General features: G+C 48.9%; 1 protein-coding gene across 2 annotated transcripts in view; it reads left to right on the top strand.

The window, feature by feature from the left end:
- LOC132449673 (synaptosomal-associated protein 25-A) overlaps positions 1-19,108 on the top strand; it is a 20,010-nt gene extending 902 nt beyond the window's left edge. Inside the window, exons 2-8 of one of the 2 annotated variants that reach the window (XM_060041437.1) lie at positions 8,426-8,567; positions 9,803-9,844; positions 10,931-10,979; positions 13,993-14,110; positions 16,497-16,616; positions 17,331-17,475; positions 17,627-19,108. In XM_060041437.1, the coding sequence (XP_059897420.1) occupies positions 8,496-8,567; positions 9,803-9,844; positions 10,931-10,979; positions 13,993-14,110; positions 16,497-16,616; positions 17,331-17,475; positions 17,627-17,695 (615 nt within the window). In that variant the 5' untranslated portion in view covers positions 8,426-8,495 and the 3' untranslated portion in view covers positions 17,696-19,108. Of the gene's footprint in view, positions 1-8,425; positions 8,568-9,802; positions 9,845-10,930; positions 10,980-13,145; positions 13,264-13,992; positions 14,111-16,496; positions 16,617-17,330; positions 17,476-17,626 lie in introns of both variants that reach the window. The other variant, XM_060041438.1, reaches the window with a different exon arrangement.
- Positions 19,109-20,178: the final 1,070 nt, after the last annotated feature.

The following is a 20,178-nucleotide window of genomic DNA, read 5'->3' as shown; positions in this document are numbered from 1 at the left end:
ACAGCGGTCTTTATCTCTCTCGCTCTTTTCGGTCGTGTTCTTCACGCGTCGTCATTTGCGGGGTTTTGCGCAGCAGGGCTGAGCTCGATCTCCGTGTCTCCCGTGGGTGAGGAGCCTCCTCCCCCCCCCCCCCCCCACTACACTCGCACTGCCGCAGAGAAGAATCTACCCACGGGCCGGGGGACGCTCGCTGCAGCGTGTGTCCCAGGAGGGGGGGTCGTGGGAGCCCGGGGACGGGACGGGACGGGACGGACGACGTAGAGCTGAAGTGCGCCAGAACGCGACGGGGAAGGAGGGGGGTGGGGGGGGGGGAGATACCCCGGGACGTGGTCCCTGTCTTGGCGCGTTTCCCAGATGGAGGTGGAAGGGGGGGGGGGGGGGTGATGGGAGTGGTGATGGTGGGGATAGTGGTAGTGATGGTGGGTTAGACAGTGGGGTGAGGGTCTAGAGGGGAGATTAATAAAGCGCGGGAGGCTCGCGGTGAAAGCCGCACTATGACACCCCCACCCCTCCCCCCCTCATCTGTTTCTTACGCGCCTCCACGATATGACGCAGACCCGTCAGATCATGGATGCTGGACCGCACGTCTCTTTGATGCCTTCTTGACGTTGCGGCAGGCGAGATGTTTAGGTCACGTGTTGATCCGTCGCGACTCATATTGACGTGATGCGATTTAACGCACGCAGGAAACAAGACATGACGCGGATGGGAGATGAGTGTTGACTGGCGCGTGAGTGAGGATCCCCCGGACGACACGCGCCGACTGCGATATCACGTGTCTCTACTACATCCCGATATCATATCCCAATACCAAATCTCGATATCATGTTACGACGTACTAGGGATGCACCTGCACGCACAAAGACGGGATCGTCTTTATGTGGCTTTAGTGTTCGACTGCAGGAAACGAGAGAAGAGAGAAGAGAGAGGGGGGTTGGGAGGGGGAGGGGGTGGGGGGTTTGGATGGGAAGCAGAAGCGGTCTGAAAATGATTTTTGTGAATCTGAATTCCATCAGCAAGTAATCCTGGCTCCCCTGCCGGTTTCCAAACACGTCCTCATATCGATACCGCTTCTGGGAAATCAATGGGCTCTTAAGAAGTCTGCGTGCTGCGCAATGCGCGCGGGGAGGGGGGCAATATTTTATTGGCTTGCGTTACAGAGGAATCCAGACTCTCCCACACACGCACAGGCACGCACAGGCACGCACACACGCACACACACACACACACACACACACACACACACACACACACACACACACACACACACACACACACACACACACACACACACACACACACACACACACACACACACACACACACACACAGTGGTCTGAATATGAGTATGGTAATATGTGGTTTATCAATACTTGATGAAGGCCTACAATATCAACGTTATCAATTTAAACCCAATATCCTGATCAGTAATATGATAGTCTTCCCTATTTGTTGTTCAGTGCTACGATTGTATGGATTAGGTCTCCAAAGAGATAGGACTAACCCTAACATCTGTAAAGAGATAGGACTAACCTTAACATCTGTACAGAGATATAACTAACATCTGTAAAGAGATAGGACTAACCTTAACATCTGTACAGAGATAGAACTAACATCTGTAAAGAGATAGGACTAACCTTAACATCTGTACAGAGATAGAACTAACATTTGTAAAGAGATAGGACTAACCTTAACATCTGTACAGAGATAGAACTAACATCTGTAAAGAGATAGGACTAACCTTAACATCTGTACAGAGATAGAACTAACATCTGTAAAGAGATAGGACTAACCTTAACATCTGTACAGAGATAGAACGAACATCTGTAAAGAGATATGACTAACCTTAACATCTGTACAGAGATAGAACTAAAATCTGTAAAGAGATAGGACTAACCTTAACATCTGTACAGAGATATAACTAACATCTGTAAAGAGATAGGACTAACCTTAACATCTGTACAGAGATAGGACTAACCCTAACATATCAGAGATAGTACTAACATCTGTAAAGAGATAGGACTAACACTAACATCTGTAAAGAGATAGGACTAACCTTAACATCTGTAGAGAGATAGGACTTACCCTAACACATCTGTACAGAGATAGGACTAACCCTAACATCTGTACAGAGATAGGACTAACCCTAACATCTGTAAAGAGATAGGACTAATGCGAACATTTGTAAAGAGGTAGAACAAACATCTGTACAGAGATTGGACTAACCCTAACATCTGTAAAGAGATAGGACTAACCCTAACATCTGTAAAGAGATAGGACTAACGCTAACATCTGTAAAGAGATAGGACCAACCCTAACATCTGTACAGAGATAGGACTAACCCTAACATCTGTAAAGAGATAGGACTAACGCTAACATCTGTAAAGAGATAGGACCAACCCTAACATCTGTAAAGAGATAGGACTAACGCTAACATTTGTAAAGAGATAGGACTAACATCTGTACAGTGACCCTAACATCTGTAAAGAGATAGAACTAATATTTGTACAGAGATAGGACTTACCCTAACATCTGTACAGAGATAGGACTAACCCTAACATCTGTAAAGACATCAGACTAACGCTAACATCTGTAAAGAGATAGAACCAACATCTGTACAGAGATTGGACTAACCCTAACATCTGTAAAGAGATAGGACCAACCCTAACATCTGTAAAGAAGGGATTAGAACCAAGAATGAACAGTTGTGTTCTGTTGTGTATCAGAACTCTCTGCTCACCATCGCGATGACCCCTGACCTTCTCACCAAACCTAAAATTTGGTGGTGTATTGAGTTAAACCTTCTGCTGAGTTGGGACAGGTCTGAACGAGGGCATCGCTCTCCCGCATGAATCCGTTTCTGAGTAATTATCTGTGCATATCAGAAACACAGGGAACAGCAGGGGTCAGGGGTCACCTGACCCCTAGCCCTAGGGCTCAGGCTAGGGGTCAGAGGTCAACCGTTAGAGGTGTCCCTCTCACGTTGACGGTGTGCGTGCGGAGGACGGCGGCGGCGGCGGCGGCGGCGGCGGCGGCGGCGGCGGCGGCGGCGGCGGCGGCGGCGGCGCGTGTCGACGCGGTGAGGCTGAGGTCACGCCGAGGAGGGCGGTCAGAGCCCGACGCGGCGGTCGGAGTAGACGCAGCCCCCGGGGGGGGGGGGGCTCAGACGGCCCGAGACGACAGTGCGCATCAAAACCAAACACCAAATCAAAATGGCTGCTCTGGGGGGGCATGGTCACCGACGGCAACGCAGTTCATTTGGTAAAACGACGTGAGGCACCTGGCAGTTCAACGTTATAACATCACATGCCGTACCGGGAGGTTATCCTATGTGATGGAGAAGAAGGAATCTGTTGGATAATGGAAATATTGTGTTGATTTAGTCCCGATTAACCCGGTCGCTATCTGGTCATTGACAGAGAATCAAGTCCAGCCAGATGTTGTCACCTGGGAGTAGTTGAGATCACCGCAGTGTCCTGTGATGTCACCGATATATTCATGACACCGTGGTGTCACAAATCCAACACGTCGCACCAGGGCATGCTCGGAGGGTTAGCGAGTACCTGGTCCCAGTGTGACGACGTTCTAGAGTGCAGACGGTGGAGAGATCAGATGAACGGAGACAGAATCAGCTGCAGCGAGCCGCCATCTGCTCTGTGTTTGTTCATGTGTGTTCATTGATGTGTGTTTGCTGTTGCATGTTTGGACATGGGTAACTGCTGTTCACATTGGTGTATCCGAGTGTGTGTGTGTGTGTGTGTGTGTGTGTGTGTGTGTGTGTGTGTGTGTGTGTGTGTGTGTGTGTGTGTGTGCATGCGTTTGTTTCAGTGTGCAAGCGTTTGATTGCGTGTGTTTTCTGCGTGCGTGCGCGGGCATGTGGGTGTGTGTGTGAGTGCATGCGTGTGTGTGTGTGTGCATTTATTTGTGCATGCGTTTGTGAATGTGTGAGTGTGTGCGTTTGCGTATGCATGCATGAGTGGGTTTGTGCTTTTGCATGTCTGTCCGTCTCACCGCAGCGTGTCTGTCCGTCTGTCTGTCCCTCTCGCCGTGTCTTCCTGCGTGTCGGGTTACGGGCGTCTCTGATTTGGCTCTTTGTTCCGGCCGAGCCACACCTTTATTGATAAAGCCCTTCATCACAACGACAGTCTGAGAGGGCGGGCTCACTGCCAGCCAATCAGTAGAGAGGACGTGGAGTCGTTTTTTGCGATTGTGGCGAAAGTCGAAGTGGAACCACTGGGGGTTCCCTGGGGGGGGGGGGGCACACTGCACGCTCTACGGCCCTGGTTGCAGTGGGTCACCGGCGTGGGCGGTCAGTACGCAACCCCCTCCAGGGTAAACAAACACCGCCCCGCCCTCAGCTGTCACTCAGAGCAATGGGGGTCGGCGCTCACAAAGTAAAAGCCCCCCCGGTGTTTAGACAACAGAAGGACTTTTATTGTCTCGATCTTCACTGAGCTCAACAATCGGATGCCTCATGTTTCATTTGTTGATTATTAGATTAGATGTGATTATTAATTAAGTAATAACAAAGATGTAATTGTAGCATTGAACACGTGGCTAGCTGTGCTAAGACGCTACATTGTAAAGGTAGTTGAGCCAGAGGGCTATAGGCTAGCTCTGGTCCATCACTCCCTGGTCTCCTAGCAACCAGGGAATCCCAGCTCTATGAGGACCCGTTTATTTTTAACACCGAGATAAGTGCCCATTCAGACCAGCGTATTATCTCTCTCTCTCTCTCTCTCTCTCTCTCTCTCTCTCTCTCTCCCTCTCTCTCTCTCTCTCTCCCCAATCTCTCTCTCTCTCTCTCTCTCTCTCTCTCTCTCTCTCTCTCCCTACCCCAATCTCTCCCTCTCTCTCTCTCTCTCTCCCAATCTCTCTCACTCACTCTCCCCCTCTCACTCTCCCGCAATCTCTCTCTCTCTCTCTCGACCAGATGAATTAGTGATGCGTCCTCTCCCCGCCTGCGCGTCCCGTTACCACGGAGACCGTTGCTATTCTGGAATCATTGCGATCAGAGTTAAATATTCCTAGATACAGAATCAGAATCTTACAATAGCATGTATTAGTTATGATGACAGAATTATAGAGATATTTGATATAGAGGGTAGGTTCTGGGTTTGATCCCCATTGTCCTCAGTCTAACTCTCACCCCTACCTGTTCCTTAACGACCTGTCTCTGTACTGTCTAACCCCTACCTGCTCCTTAATGACCTGTCTCTGTACTGTCTAACCCCTATCTGTTCCTTAATGACCTGTCTCTGGACTGTCTAACCCCTACCTGCTCCTTAATGACCTGTCTCTGTACTGTCTAACCCCTACCTGCTCCTTAATGACCTGTCTCTGTACTGTCTAACCCCTACCTGCTCCTTAATGACCTGTCTCTGTACTGCCTAACCCCTACCTGCTCCTTAACGACCTGTCTCTGTACTGTCTAACCCCTACCTGCTCCTTAATGACCTGTCTCTGTACTGTCTAACCCCTACCTGCTCCTTAATGACCTGTCTCTGTACTGCCTAACCCCTACCTGCTCCTTAATGACCTGTCTCTGTACTGTCTAACCCCTACCTGCTCCTTAATGACCTGTCTCTGCACTGTCTAACCCCTACCTGCTGCTTAATGACCTGCATCTGACTTCACTGAAGGCCCCTTTGGCTATCGGCATCTGATAAATACCTATTAAATAATTATAGAGATACAAGAGAGAAACCAAAAGAAGGCTTGTATTTTCATACCAGTCGGCTACAATATAAATATATTTTAAATTCAGAACATTTGCCGCTGGCACCTTTTCAAACCTTCTGAGCACTGAGTCAGCGACGATATGAATCAGACCACCGCCGTCGTCACGACGACCAGCTGGGGGTAGAGATAAGTAGCCGGCCGTCGTCACGGTGACTGATCAGTGGTCGGCCAACCCTCCCCCACACTGCCCCCTCTCAGGTCCTCAAATACTGTGATCATCACATGATCACGGATCCAGTAGTCCTGTTACAGCAGAACCTCTGGTCCAGCAGTCCTACTGGGTTAAAGCAGAACCTCTGGTCCAGTATTCGTACTGGGTTACAGCAGAACCTCTGGTCCAGTAGTCGTACTGGGTTACAGCAGAACCTCTGGTCCAGCAGTCGTACTGGGTTACAGCAGAACCTCTGGTCCAGCAGTCGTACTGGGTTACAGCAGAACCTCTGGTCCAGCAGTCCTACTGGGTTACAGCAGAACCTCTGGTCCAGCAGTCCTACTGGGTTACAGCAGAACCTCTGGTCCAGAGATAATACAGGCAATAGAGAGAGAGAGAGAGAGAGAGAGAGAGAGAGGGATAGAGATTAGAGATCAGAGATTAGGTGGTGTTTACATGTATAAAATGTTAATCTGAAAGAGAGACGGGGGTTTAAACCAGATAACCAGAGTGAGGCGATTATTTTTGTGGCAAAAAGATCACTTGTGTTCCAGAGCTGATTTAAACGCGGTGTCCTGCCGCCTAGCGGACCCCCAGCCCCAGGGTTACAGTCTCTTGCATCACCCACGCGTTGAAGGAGACATTTTGGATTCAGTTTGGAGAGTTGGCCGATGCATTCTGCTGCATTACTGCGGTTATGTAACCAGATCCAACATGGACGCCACCGAGGGGAACTCGGAGAGAGAGGGAGACGGGAATCGAGGACAGTTAACTGAGAGATGGAGAGTGGAGAGGGGGGGTGGGGGAGACAAAGGAGAGTTTTGGAGCTCTGTATTCGTTGTCGGACGAAGGACTCGACACTTTGCTGCTCCTGGAATCTGAACACCGAATAAAACAACAAATTCTGGTCCAAATAGTGGAATGTTCTGTGCCGTTATACCAAAGAGGACCAGACTGAAACCTTCACATCTGCTGAATCAGAGGCCCGGCAGGAAGCTTCTGGATGACGTCTGACAGACGGAGAAGGCTGGGCTGTTGCCCCAGCGTGTGAAGACAGACGAGGAGCCAGATGCTCTCAGTGACATCTGGCCAGGGGGACACATTTATAATTCAGGAGAACCGGTGCTACGGAACGGGTCTCCACAGTTAAGAGAACCTCCGTGTCCCGCACGCCCGCGTTCTGACGTCAGCCTCGGTTTCCATGGCGACGCCGCACGGGGAGGAGCGGATAGGGATGCAGAACGACCTCCAGAGCAGGGGGTCAACGAGATGGCTGCCAAGCCGCTGGCTGGTGATGATACAGCCCGAGGTGGCGAGGGTGTTAGGGGAGGAGGAGCATGGCAGCCAGTCGCTGCTGGCCCCTGACCTGCGATCTCTGGAGGCGTTTTGTAACTCAGAGCTGGGAGGCCCAGCACGCTTTTCAGTGAGTCCATGAATCAAATAAAAAAAATTGAGAGGAACGAATGCAGAATTGGGCGATGTTGTATTTCCTCAAAACAGGAAGCAGAGCGTTGCACTAGAAATGTTCAGAGAACCTTAACGCTGTTTTAATTAAATCAAACTTTATTTATACAGCACTTTTCATGCAAAACAGCATTACAGCGTGATGCTCCTGAGACGTGGCTCACCACCGTTGACGTCCAGCACGGGTTCTTTTGAGGAATCAAAGACCGGTTCAAGACGTAGAAATCAGAGTTTGTAAATGCTGAATGTCTGATCCTCATATCACTTCACCAGTGGCCCGTTGCTCACCTGTTTTCTTGGAGGATGTAGGGTTGTCCATTCCAACGGTAAAGCGGTGTATAAGATCTCTCAACAGGTTGTCGTCCAGGCAACAGAGAGACGGGGCCCTCTAAGAGGCTAGCTGAGGTAACCAAGCTAACAAGCAGACGGTGCCTCTGGTTGGCTAATCCACTGGTGACCGTGTTCCTCTGAAGGCATGCTGTCTGAAGGCTCATCCCCTTCTACAAACCCAAAATGTCTGTTTCGGAAAACGGTCGGTCCTTACTGACAGGGTGCACAGAGGCCGCCAATTTATTTTGGTGTTGATTGATTCATTTTTCAATTCTTTAATTAAATACGGGTTGCTGCTGAATGGTCCAATTTGGAACGGCCAGCCGCTCGGTATCTCACCACAAGCCCCAGGGGGCCGATCCGTCGTAGGAGCAGAACTCAGACAGCCTGGTTCTGCTCGTTCTATCCAGAGAACGAGATGACTCCGCAGAATGAGAACTCTTTGTGAATTATTTTAAAACCGGGTTTAAATAGTGTTTAAGAGTTCTAGATCCACAGTGAACTCAACAACAACGGGCCGTGGCTCTCAGCCTTCTAAATCTCTCCATTTGCTTCGGGTTACTGACGGGTCTCGAGACAGTTGGCTTCCATCTTTTCTCCTTGTTAGTCGTGGACCGATACTTTGATGTGTCCATTAGGAAATCTCACTTGAACCCCCACACCTCGACTCCATCAGGTCTCCATCGTCCAGCTGATCTTCTCTCCTCCATAACAGCCTTCCTCTCTGTTTCCTCACAGACCTTCCCGGATCACAGACTCTTCTGCTTCCTGTTGGAGACGCTAAGCTCCGTCCACACACACAACAGCCATGGCAGAAGATGCGGACATGCGCAATGAGCTGTCGGACATGCAGCAGCGTGCTGACCAGCTGGCCGATGAGGTGAGAACCGCGTAGAGAATCAGGTATAGAACCACGGATAGAACCACAGATAGAACCACGGATAGAACCACAGATAGAACCATGGATAGAATCAGGTATAGAACCACGGATACAACCACGGATAGAACCACAGATAGAACCATGGATAGAAACACAGATAGAAACACGTATAGAACCATGGATAGAACCAGGTATGGAACTACATATAGAACCAGGTATAGAACCACATAGAGAACCATGGATAGAACCAGGTATAGAACCAGGTACAAAACCAAGGATAGAATCACAGAATCCTCAGGATACAGAGGAACAGAACTATATCATCAGCATACACAACTATATCTTCAGCATACAGAACTATATCATAAGAATACAGAACTATGTCATCAGCATACAGATCTATATCATCATCAAAAAGAACTATATCATCATCATACAGGAATGCTTTTCAACTTCACATTGCATCGAGCATGCATAATTTGTGTTTTATAATACAGTGTGCGTGTGTGTCTGTGAGGCACATGTGTGAATGGGAAGAGATGTAATGTGAGGGTCTACTTTCATCTCTCCTCACAGACCACACACATGAATGCACATGAACACGCAAACGGAAATCCACACACGCACACACACAAACACACACAATTACACAATCACCAACACATAGCCGACACATAATGGAGGAGTAAAGAACAGCCCTCCAGTCCCCTGACTACTTCCTCCCCGCTCTCTACTTTATGTAACACGAATCATGTCTCAGACATGGGGCTTTTAGAACGGCGGGCAAAGACGCACTCATCCACTCAGGATTCACATTCAGGGCATTCACCATGTTGATATACTGCAGGAGTATGGATGGTCTGAATCTCTCTCTCTCTTTCTCTCTCTCTCTCTCTCTCTCTCTCTCTCTCATGTTAACTGTATCTGTCTCTAAATCATGTTAACTGTCTCTCTCTCTCTCTCTCACCCACATGTTAACTCTCTCTCTCTCCCCCTCTCTCTCTCTCTCTCTCTCTCTCTCTCTCTCTCTCTCTCTCTCTCTCTCTCTCTCTCTCTCTCTCTCTCTCTCTCTCTCTCTCTCTCTCTCTCTCTCTCTCTCTCTCTCTCTCTCATATGTTAACTGTATCTGTCTCTATATCATGTTAACTTTCTCTCTCTCTCCCCCACCCACATGTTAACTATCTCCCTCTCTCTCCCCCATGTTAACCATGTCTCTCTCCCTCTCTCGCCCCCAGTCCCTGGAAAGCACTCGCCGTATGCTCCAGCTGGTGGAAGAGGTAAGAGAACCACCGCCATGATGTCATCTATGATGTCATCTATGATGTCATCCACAACGTCACCCCTGATGTCAACCATCAGGTCATTGCAATCTCTCTTCTAGAGCCTAACATGGAGGTCAAAGGTGGGGGGTCAGAGTTCAAACTGTTTGCTCCCTTTGTTCTAGAGCAGCAGGTTGAGGCTAGGAGTTCACTCACCCACCTGGAGTTATACAGTATATAAATAGTTATACTTTATGAGTACTTTATCTCGTTTACTTTATGAGGAAAGACCCTCCTCTCAGACAAACAGGCAAATAGACAGACAGAAAGACCTACAGGGAGACAGACAGACAGACCTACAGGCAGACCTACAGGCAGACCTACAGGCAGACAGACAGACAGACAGACAGACAGACAGACAGACAGACAGACAGACAGACAGACAGACCGACCGACCTACGGGCAGGTAGACAGACAGACAGACAGACCGGCAGGTAGACATACCGACAGATAGACAGACAGATAGACAGACCGACAAGCAAGCAGACTGACAGACAGACGGGCAGACCGGCAGGTAGACAGACAGACAGACAGACAGACAGACAGACAGACAGACAGACAGACAGACAGACAGACAGACAGACAGACAGACAGACAGACAGAGAGGCAGGTAGACAGACAGACCGACAGGCAAGCAGACTGACAGACCAACAGGCAGGCAGACAGGTAGACAGACAGGACTACAGGCAGGTAGACAGACAGACCTACAGGCAGCAAGACAGGTAGACAGACAGGACTACAGGTAGGTAGACAGACAGATGTTTCATTATGCTACCCAGTGCTCGTTTTCTTGCACCAATTAGGATTCACCGCATCTGCCTTCCAACCTATGGGGAGACACGATATGAAGTACCATTCGACTGTGTATGAAAACACTAATTTAAAGTATAAACCCATCATTGCGGTCATGTAAACAAGACTGGAGCTGGAGCCACATTCTACCTGGAAAACTCACAAAACTCTCTATGTCTCTACTCTATCCTCACATGTGATTGGTCGCCACTTCCTCCTCTTCTGATTGGTCGGCTGTTCCCCTGACAACAGAGCAAAGATGCCGGCATCAGAACTCTGGTCATGCTCGACGAGCAAGGAGGTATGTCCGGACACGTAACTTTAGCATTTAGCTACGCTAGGCTAGGCTAGGCTAGGCTTATGTATGGAAAAGTAGCTATGGCTGGTGTTTTAAAAGATATATATGTTATACAACCCATTTTGGTTGATAATATTATAAATTGCTTGTATCATTTTGATACAATTTTTGACAAAAGTAAAAGTAATATTGTCATGAACTTGGTGCCAAAACATTCGTGGATGTGTGGTCTGTTTATGTGCTGTATCTATCGTAAATTTAATGCATTTCCAAACTAATTAATTTAATCTCTCTCCTTTCTCTTAATAATGATTTTATTTTATCAGTAATGCATGATTCATTTTTTTTACATCTTTTTTTAAGTCAAGTAATTCTGTTCAGATTTCAAATTATTTAATATGTTTTACTCTTCTAGTTCAGCTTCGTGTTATTTATTAATGCTGACTTATTTAGATGTTATTTATATCTGATTTTATTTTATTTACCAGAAAATCTGAAATCTTTACTTTCCGACAGTTTGGCCACACACAACAAACAGACTCACAAAATGAAACGCAACGTTGAAACAAAAAACAAAAATAACCGAAACCATTTTCAATAACTGTCAAACGCAAACCTCTGCACCCCTTCTTCTCTTTTGTCCAGACAGGCCCCCGTAGCGTTTCAGACCTCTCAGTGAGCACACGTCCCAGAGTCAGGGATTAGAACCTTTAGGTCGATACCCTTATTTGGTTCCTATCCAGTTCCACTGTTCCACACGCTCAGTGACAGTGACACCAAACGTAAACACACCTGACACCACATCTCAGGTGTCAGTCGATCCGTCGTTTGAGGAGTGTCATGTCTGGGGTTTGAAGTACGTTCTATACGACTACAACTCCGTCCTACCATGACTGATTCGGCTGCGCAGGATTAAACACAGACCCTTCTCCATGTCACAGCCACCTTCCGTAAACTCCCTGCAAAGCCTTGGCGGTTCACCTGAACTAAAACAAGACTTAAACCTCCAGAAAGAACGAGGAATTAAGCTGATCAGTAGTTTGTGGGAGACCCCAGGCCTCCTGTAGAAGATCTGGGGCGGAATCTCCTACCTGGATCGGCCGGATCTGGAGAGCTTTAAATCCTGGAGCGGATCCGACCGGCTGGATCTGGAGAGCTTTAAATCCTGGAGCGGATCCAACCGGCTGGATCCTGGAGAGCTTTGAATCCTGGAGTGGATCCAACCGGCTGGATCTGGAGAGCTTTAAATCCTGGAGCGGATCCAACCGGCTGGATCCTGGAGAGCTTAAATCCTGGAGTGGATCCAACCGGCTGGATCCTGGAGTTTCACTGAACCCCGATCTGGAGAGAGAGAGAGAGAGAGAGAGAGAGAGTGAGCGAGAGGGAGAGCGAGAGGGAGAGCGAGAGAAAGAACATATTCAGACAAACTGAGGCTGGGCCGGGACTTTACAAAAAGCACTTAACACCCTGATCCACTCCGTGTTTTACTGCTCTCACATCACACCACTAACACATACTAAACACACACATTAACGACACACATGCTTTTCTGAGCAACCCCAACGCCATGCTCAGCCTCCGATTATAACATCTGATTATAACAGTTTGTTTCTAATAGCAGGCTTTTGTTAACCGATCCCTGAGCATAAGGGATTACATTCACAACGATCTCAACATGGGTTATCAGCTTCCATCCTTGACTGCCCTCTAATCATCCTTTAATACCATAAACACACAGCATCTGACTCATATTTTCATAAGATATCCTCGTAAAAGATCAATCCTCCGTAAACTAAACGGCTAGCTAGCTGCCACCAAACTGCTAGACTAATGACTTTAAACAAAGTGAACGACCGACATTACTCACCTCAATTCACCGATAACTGAGGTAGATAAAGACAGACCAGCCTCTGTTCGCCCGCGGAACAATATCAAACTGATCTCTAAAATGATCAGGAACACTCAACGAAAAAGGCCTGAAATCAATTCCATATTTTGTTTTTGCAGATTCATTTCAGCCTTACATTCCTCACCCTTCTCCCCAACACACACACACACACACACACACACACACACACACACACACACACACACACACACACACACACACACACACTGTGTGTGCGTCAGTCGATGAATTCACTCCCCTGCTGTCGTCCTTTTGACCAGAGCAACTTGACCGAGTAGAGGATGGAATGAACCATATCAACCGAGACATGAAGGAGGCCGAGAAAAGTTTAAAAGATTTAGGGAAATGCTGTGGTCTGTTCATATGTCCGTGTGACAAGTAGGTACTGCCGCCGTGCTCAAGAGCACATTGACCTGTGTGGTGGCGTCCTCCCTCTTTCTTCCTTTACGTTGGTTTTACTTTCTTTCTTCTGTTTTTTATTCTGTCACAGTGAGTGTCTGAAGCTGTTGTCCTCTCTCCTTTGTCCTCTCTCTCTCTCGCTCTCTCTCTCTTTACTCTCTCCATATCTCGCTCCCACACTCTCTCTCTCTCTCTCTCTCCCCTTTACTCTCTCCATCTCTCGCTCTATCACTCACGCTCCCTCACACTCTCTCTCTCTTGCTGTCTCTCCCTTCTCTCTTCATGGTCGTCTCCCTCTCACCCCTCTCTCTCCCTCTCTCTCCATGTCTCTCTCCCCTTTCCCCCCCTCTCTCTCTCTCTCTCTCTCCCCTCTCTCTCCGTGTCTCTCTCTCCCCTCTCTTTCTATGTCTCTCTCACCCTTCTCTCTTTCTCTCTCCCCCTCTCTCTGTCTCTCTCCCCCTCTCTCTTTCTCTCTGTCTCTCTCCCCTCTCTCTCTCTGTCTCTCTCTCCACGTCCCTCTGTCTCTCTCCCCTCCTCTCTCTCTCTTTCTCGTCCCTCTGTCTCTCTCCCCTCTCTCTCCTCGTCCCTCTGTCCTTCTCCCCTCTCTCTCCACGTCCCTCTGTCTCTCTCCCCTCTCTCTCCACGTCCCTCTGTCTCTCTCCCCTCTCTCTCCATGTCGTGCCTTGTGGGTGAACTCATGTTAATCAGAACAATTGGAGCGCATCGAAGAGGGCATGGACCAGATCAATAAGGACATGAAGGATGCAGAGAAGAATTTGAACGATCTAGGGAAGTTCTGTGGTCTGTGCTCCTGCCCCTGTAACAAGTAGGTCCGCCTGCCTGCCTCGGCCCCGCCCACAGCCCCGCCCACAGGCACCACGGACCAATCAGCACAGCCCTGACAGACTCTAGGCCCCACCCACCTCACACAGGCAGACGGCACCCGAATGGGCTTTGAAGCCATGATCAATATTCAATATATAAATTATACATATGCATACACATACAGATGCCATCCTCACACACACATCCAAACACATTCTTTTGACTACACACAAATAAAACACACACATGCATACATGCACACACACACGCACGCACGCACGCACGCACGCACGCACGCACGCACGCACGCACGCACGCACACACGCACACACACACACACACACACACACACACAGCTCTTCCAGAAGTGTGTTAGAGCGACGCAGGCCGTGGTTCTAAGATGGTTCTGGTAGTTAGCTGCTAGCTCTGCCTGCTAGCTCCTCGTCTGCATGGGTTCCGACTAGCATCTCCTAGCATCTCCTAGCATCTCTTAGCATCTCTCAGCATCTCCTAGCAGGCCCCCCCCCCCCCCCCCCCCACCGACAGCGAGGCCGTTCTCCGGGGAATGAGCGGTGCATGTTTCAGAGAATGCTCATGCATGCATGACCGCGCCACACACTGCCCCCCGCAGCCCCCCCCCCCCCGCTCTGGTCAGGATGCTTGTTGCTATCGACGACGACGAGGTGGAAGCGGATGATCCAAGAGGAAGAGCTGCTATGGGTAGGGTATAGAGTTGCTATGGTTACTAAAGGGTATAGGGTTGCTTTGGATACTGTAGGATATAGAGTTGCTATGGATAGGGTATAGGGTTGCTATGGGTAGTGTATAGTGTTGCTATGGATACTGTAGGGTATAGGGTTGCTATGGGTTGGGTATAGGGTTGCTTTGGATACTAAAGGGTATAGGGTTGCTATGGGTAGGGTATAGTGTTGCTATGGATACTGTAGGGTATAGGGTTACTATGGGTTGGGTATAGGGTTGCTATGGGTAGGGTATAGGGTTGCTATGGCTAGGGTATAGGGTTGCTATGGGTAGGGTATATGGTTGCTATGGTAAATGTAGATGGACGAACTGTAGATGATGTTGATGTGATTTCAATAACATAATAGATGGTAAACTGCTAAAACATGTTATCACAGGATTCATTAGTCTCTTATTTAGAGTGAATAAAGTCTGAGCTCGAGCTTAGCATAGCATAACGTAGCATAGTATAGCATACCATAACATCGAAAGCATATAGTAGCCGAGCACAGTGTTCAATCGCATAGCGTAGCATAGCATAGCGTAAGATAGTCTTTGCAAGGTCTTTCCGAGCCGTGCACAAACCAGCGCAAACGAGGGGAAGACGTCGTAAAGGCCGTTAAAGATAATTAAGACACAATTAAGACAAGCTTCACCATGAAAGCCCGACCAGTTAAGCTACTTCTGGTTGAAGCGTAAAATCCTCGTAGCGTACAGATATCCTAACTGACGTGTGTGACACAAGATGGATGCCTCACTGAGGAGGAATCAATGACCGATCACATTCCCAATACTATGATGAATATTAATGAAATTATAGATGGTAACTCTATAGTCATTATGTATGAACACAGACAGACAGAGAGACAGAGAGTCAGAGCAGACAGACAGAGAGACAGAGAGTCAGAGCAGACAGACAGGGCGTCGGGAGGACCAGAGTTCTACTTCCTGCAGTTTGTCCGACTTCCAATTTTCTTTCTTTGTCCGTCGTTTGTTTTTTTGAAATACTTTTCAGTCGTTTATTTTGCAGTTTTTTCCTGGTGGCCTTCCGTGTCGTCTGCGGCTGTCAGCGTCCCGTCAGTGTGTGTGTGTGTGTGTCTGTGTCCCATCATGTCACACGCTGTTCTCTGTTACCATGGGAACCCTGGGATGGATGCAGGGGTGTTGGGGTCTTAAGAGTCACAGAATGCATGTTAACCTCTAACCTGATCTGAGCCCTAGCATACCGAAACCAATGTTATATACCCAGGGGATATAACATGCTACTAGCCATAGCACCTAGCTAGCTAGCTCGGAGCCTATGCTATTAGCCATAGCCCCTAGCTAGCTAGTAGCCCATGCTAGTAGCTATAGCATCTAGCTAACAGCCTCTGCTAGTAGCTATAACATCCAGCTATCTAGCTAAATACAGCCTGTGCTAGTAGCCAGAGCACCTAGCTAGCTGGATGCCCGTGCTAGTAGCCGTAGCAGCTAGCTAGCTCCCTGGCTAACAGCTCGTGCCTGCTCCGCTTTGCTTGCCGTAGACCTGAAGCCTGCGGGTCCAAAGCGATGCGCTGAATGCATGACAATCAGAGCAGCGTTATGTTGAGCAGCGCACAACGCAACGCCGTCCACTCACACCTCCTCCTCCTCCTCCCCGCCGGCAGGATGAAGAGCGGCGGCAGCAAAGCGTGGGGGAACAACCAGGACGGCGTGGTGGCCAGCCAGCCGGCCCGCGTGGTGGACGAGCGCGAGCAGATGGCCATCAGCGGAGGATTCATCCGCAGGTAGGACCGCACCTGGGGCGAGAGAGGAGCACTAGGAGAGAGAGAGAGAGAGAGACAGAGACAGAGACAGAGAGAGAGACAGAGAGAGAGAGAGAGAGAGACAGAGAGAGAGAGAGAGAGAGAGAGAGAGACAGAGATAGAGAAACAAACAGACAGACAGACAGACAGAGAGAGAGGAGCACAAAGACTGGGAGAGAGAGAGAGAGGGGGGTATTCATGGCTTTGACAATGTAATGTTTATTTTCCATGCCAATAAAGCTCTTTTGAATTGAATTGAAGAGAGAGAGAGGAAGGGTGAGGGATTAGAACAAACAAGAGGCCTTAACGGAAAGTGGAGGCAAGTTCAATTCTAAAGACAGTTTCTCTTTGTGTGCGTGTGTGTGCATGTGATTGTGTGTGTGTGTGTGTGTGTGGGTGTGTGGCTGTGTGCATGTCTGTGTGTGATTGTGTGTGTTTCTGTGTGCATGTCTGTGTGTGATTGTGTGTGTTTCTGTGTGTGTGTGTGTGTGTGTGTGTGTGTGTGTGTGTGTGTGTATGATTGGGTGTGTGTGCGTGTGTGTGTGTGCGTGTGTGTGCATGTCTGTGTGTGTGTGTATGTGTGTGTGTGTGTGTGTGTGTGTGTGTGTGTGTGTGTGTGTGTGTGTGTGTGTGTGTGTGTGTGTGTGTGTGTGTGTGTGTGTGTGTGTGTGTGTGTGTGTGTGTGTGTGTGTGTAGGGTAACAGAGGACGCCCGGGAGAACGAGATGGACGAGAACCTGGAGCAGGTGGGCGGGATCATCGGGAACCTGCGTCACATGGCGCTGGACATGGGCAACGAGATCGACACGCAGAACCGCCAGATAGACCGCATCATGGACAAGGTACGGGACCACATCCCATAATACATTGAACCACACAACTCCCATAATATACTGGATCACAAACGCATCCCATAATACACTGGATCACATTCCATAATACTCTGCAGACCGTAGCGATGTCCGACCCTTTGCCCTCTGTCGCCCCCTGCAGGCCGACTCCAACAAGACCAGGATCGACGAGGCCAACCAGCGCGCCACAAAGATGCTGGGCAGTGGCTAGACTCCCAGCATGCACCCTGGCGTGGCGTTGGGGGTCTGCGTACGCGCCGCCCCCCCTCGTAAACGCGCTCAGACATGCTTTCATCATGGTATTGACCTCCTGGTTTGCACACATGCACATATCACCCCTCCCCAGCCCCGACCCCTGACCCCAACCTTGAACCCTGACAGTAACCCAACCCTAACCCTGACCCTAAACCCAACCCCAACGCCGCCCTAACCCCTGACCCTAACTTGACCCCTGTTAACGTTGTTATGTGTCGTCTGTCTGGCTTTTTTCAAGATGGTTGTCCTGGTAACAAGATTTCTTATGCTCGGTATTTCCTTCTTTCCAAAGGTTGTATATAGTGTTGACTCGATGGTTTTTAATTCTCTCTACTGAAACATATATATATAGATATATATAGATATATATACCATATATTATACTATATCCATATATATATCATATATAGCACACTGTTCTGGATGAGCTGTACCTGAATGATTGAACGGTTTGCTTGGGTTCTTTTCTGTATGGTCTTCGTAACGCTGTTTCCATTTAGCTGCCGTCATCTTCCTTAGTTACAGTCGGCATGGGAGAGAAGGGGGGGGGGGTCTCGCTTCTCGTTCAGCGGGGGCGAGTCAGTCGATGTGGGGGCAGGGCTGAAAGTAGCCCTCGACCAATCAGAAGGCCCCATCCTCGCTCATGTTAGCTAGCCTTTGTATCTGTGTTAGACATTGCATTCCAAGTAACGTGGCCTGTGTGTTCTGCATGACCAACGGTAGATTATTAAAGTCTTATCAATAAAACCTGTGGGGGAAAGGGTGTGTGTAAAAACAGCTCGCTAACATGGCAGTGTGGAGGAAAGGCATGTTCAGTATTATCGTCTCCCTCCATAACCCGCCGGCCACCAACGTGGCCCTGTGTAGCCAGCCGGCCATCTTGTTGAGGAGGAGGAGGAGGAGGAGGAGGAGCAGGAGGAGGAGGAGGAGGAGAGCGAGGGGTTTTCTAAGAGCGTGCGTCCGGTTCTCCGTCGTAGGGTTAGGACGCGGAACCGGAATGAGGAAGAACGCAAAAACAATACGTTTGCAGTGTAAAGCGAAGACGCATATTTCTGGGAGACCTTACTTTTATAAGAAGACAGTACCCGTTAGCTGACTCCTCATGTGTGCTTTGTTATCAGTAATAAAAAATATGAGTAATACGAGTAAATAACAGCGATACCTATTATACTCTGGAACAAAACATGATTAAGGGTTCTGCTGTTTGTGTAATTTAGAGCCATGCACCGACTGGCCGCTGTAGTTAGAACCCAACGACTGGCCGGCTGCGACTGCCCGTCCTCAACGCATGTAAACTCCTCTGTGTTCCGTCCCTGTGCCGTGGTGGACTTTTTGTAGCTAGCTGAATTGATTAAAGTTATGAACCCTTGCTCGCCTCCGTCGTCTTCTTTCATCTATATTTACATTACGTTTGAATTTAGGGCATTTGGCAGACGCACGATTAACCCATTCCTGTATGCGACAAAGAGAGCTAGGATAAGTCGCTACACGATGCTACTAAGTACTATTTTTAATTGCCAGGACCATGTACTGGATGTCTGATAGATGAGGTGAGAGGTATATTAATATTGATCTCCTCTCTGGAGGGTCCGCTGAGTACTGCAGCATCACCAATCACACCCAGAGGATCAATGAACACCCCCCAATCAATCCACTACTCAACCCTCCCCCCTCACTCTCCTCACGCCATAGAGGGGGAGGTTATGGGAGGAGGTGAGTTGTGGAGCGAGTGGGAGAATAACTTCCTTCTCTCATCGACCCGAGGGAGAAACGGTACAACAACCAGTAGGTATTGGAACGCTCCCTCTGGCTCTGGGTGTCCCTCTCCTGTCTGACCGCTAGGGAGCAGCAGAGGCCGCTGTCTGACCGCTAGGGGGCAGCAGAGGCCGCTGTCTGACCGCTAGGGGGCAGCAGAGGCCGCTGTCTGACCGTTAGGGGGCAGCAGAGCTGCTATCTGACTGCTAGGGGGCAGCAGAGCCTGTGTGACCTTCAGCTGCACCGAGGACAGCCCTGAGGAAGGTTGGGTTACACTGACACCTGTTGGTAGACACAGGATATTACGGTTAGGGAAAATAAAGATATTACAGTTAAGGGTGCACCCGGGTGGCCATGGCGACCTCAAATCAATATTTAGTCCCTAGATATGTTAATGCTAAACAAATGAATCAGAAATAAATCGGTTTGTATTCATGCAGTGTCCAAACACACCCACACCCAATGCCCCTATAGTAACTTCGCATTTCTAGCTGGAGGTCTATATGGAGGTCAATATAAGTTTTCAAATACAGTCCAATAGTTTACAGGATAAAGTTCACAGCATGCGGTCAAAACAGGCTTGTAAACCAGCAGATTTATGGTGGAAATATAACGGATAATATCACACGGTAGATAACAGAACGACTCCTTGTGCTCTTTGAACCCGTTACTACAACCGTGAGG

This window comes from Gadus macrocephalus, chromosome 21 (genome assembly GCF_031168955.1).
Source record: "Gadus macrocephalus chromosome 21, ASM3116895v1".
In the NCBI taxonomy this organism is placed as follows: domain Eukaryota; kingdom Metazoa; phylum Chordata; class Actinopteri; order Gadiformes; family Gadidae; genus Gadus; species Gadus macrocephalus.
This window is presented reverse-complemented; position numbering and strand designations above follow the sequence as displayed.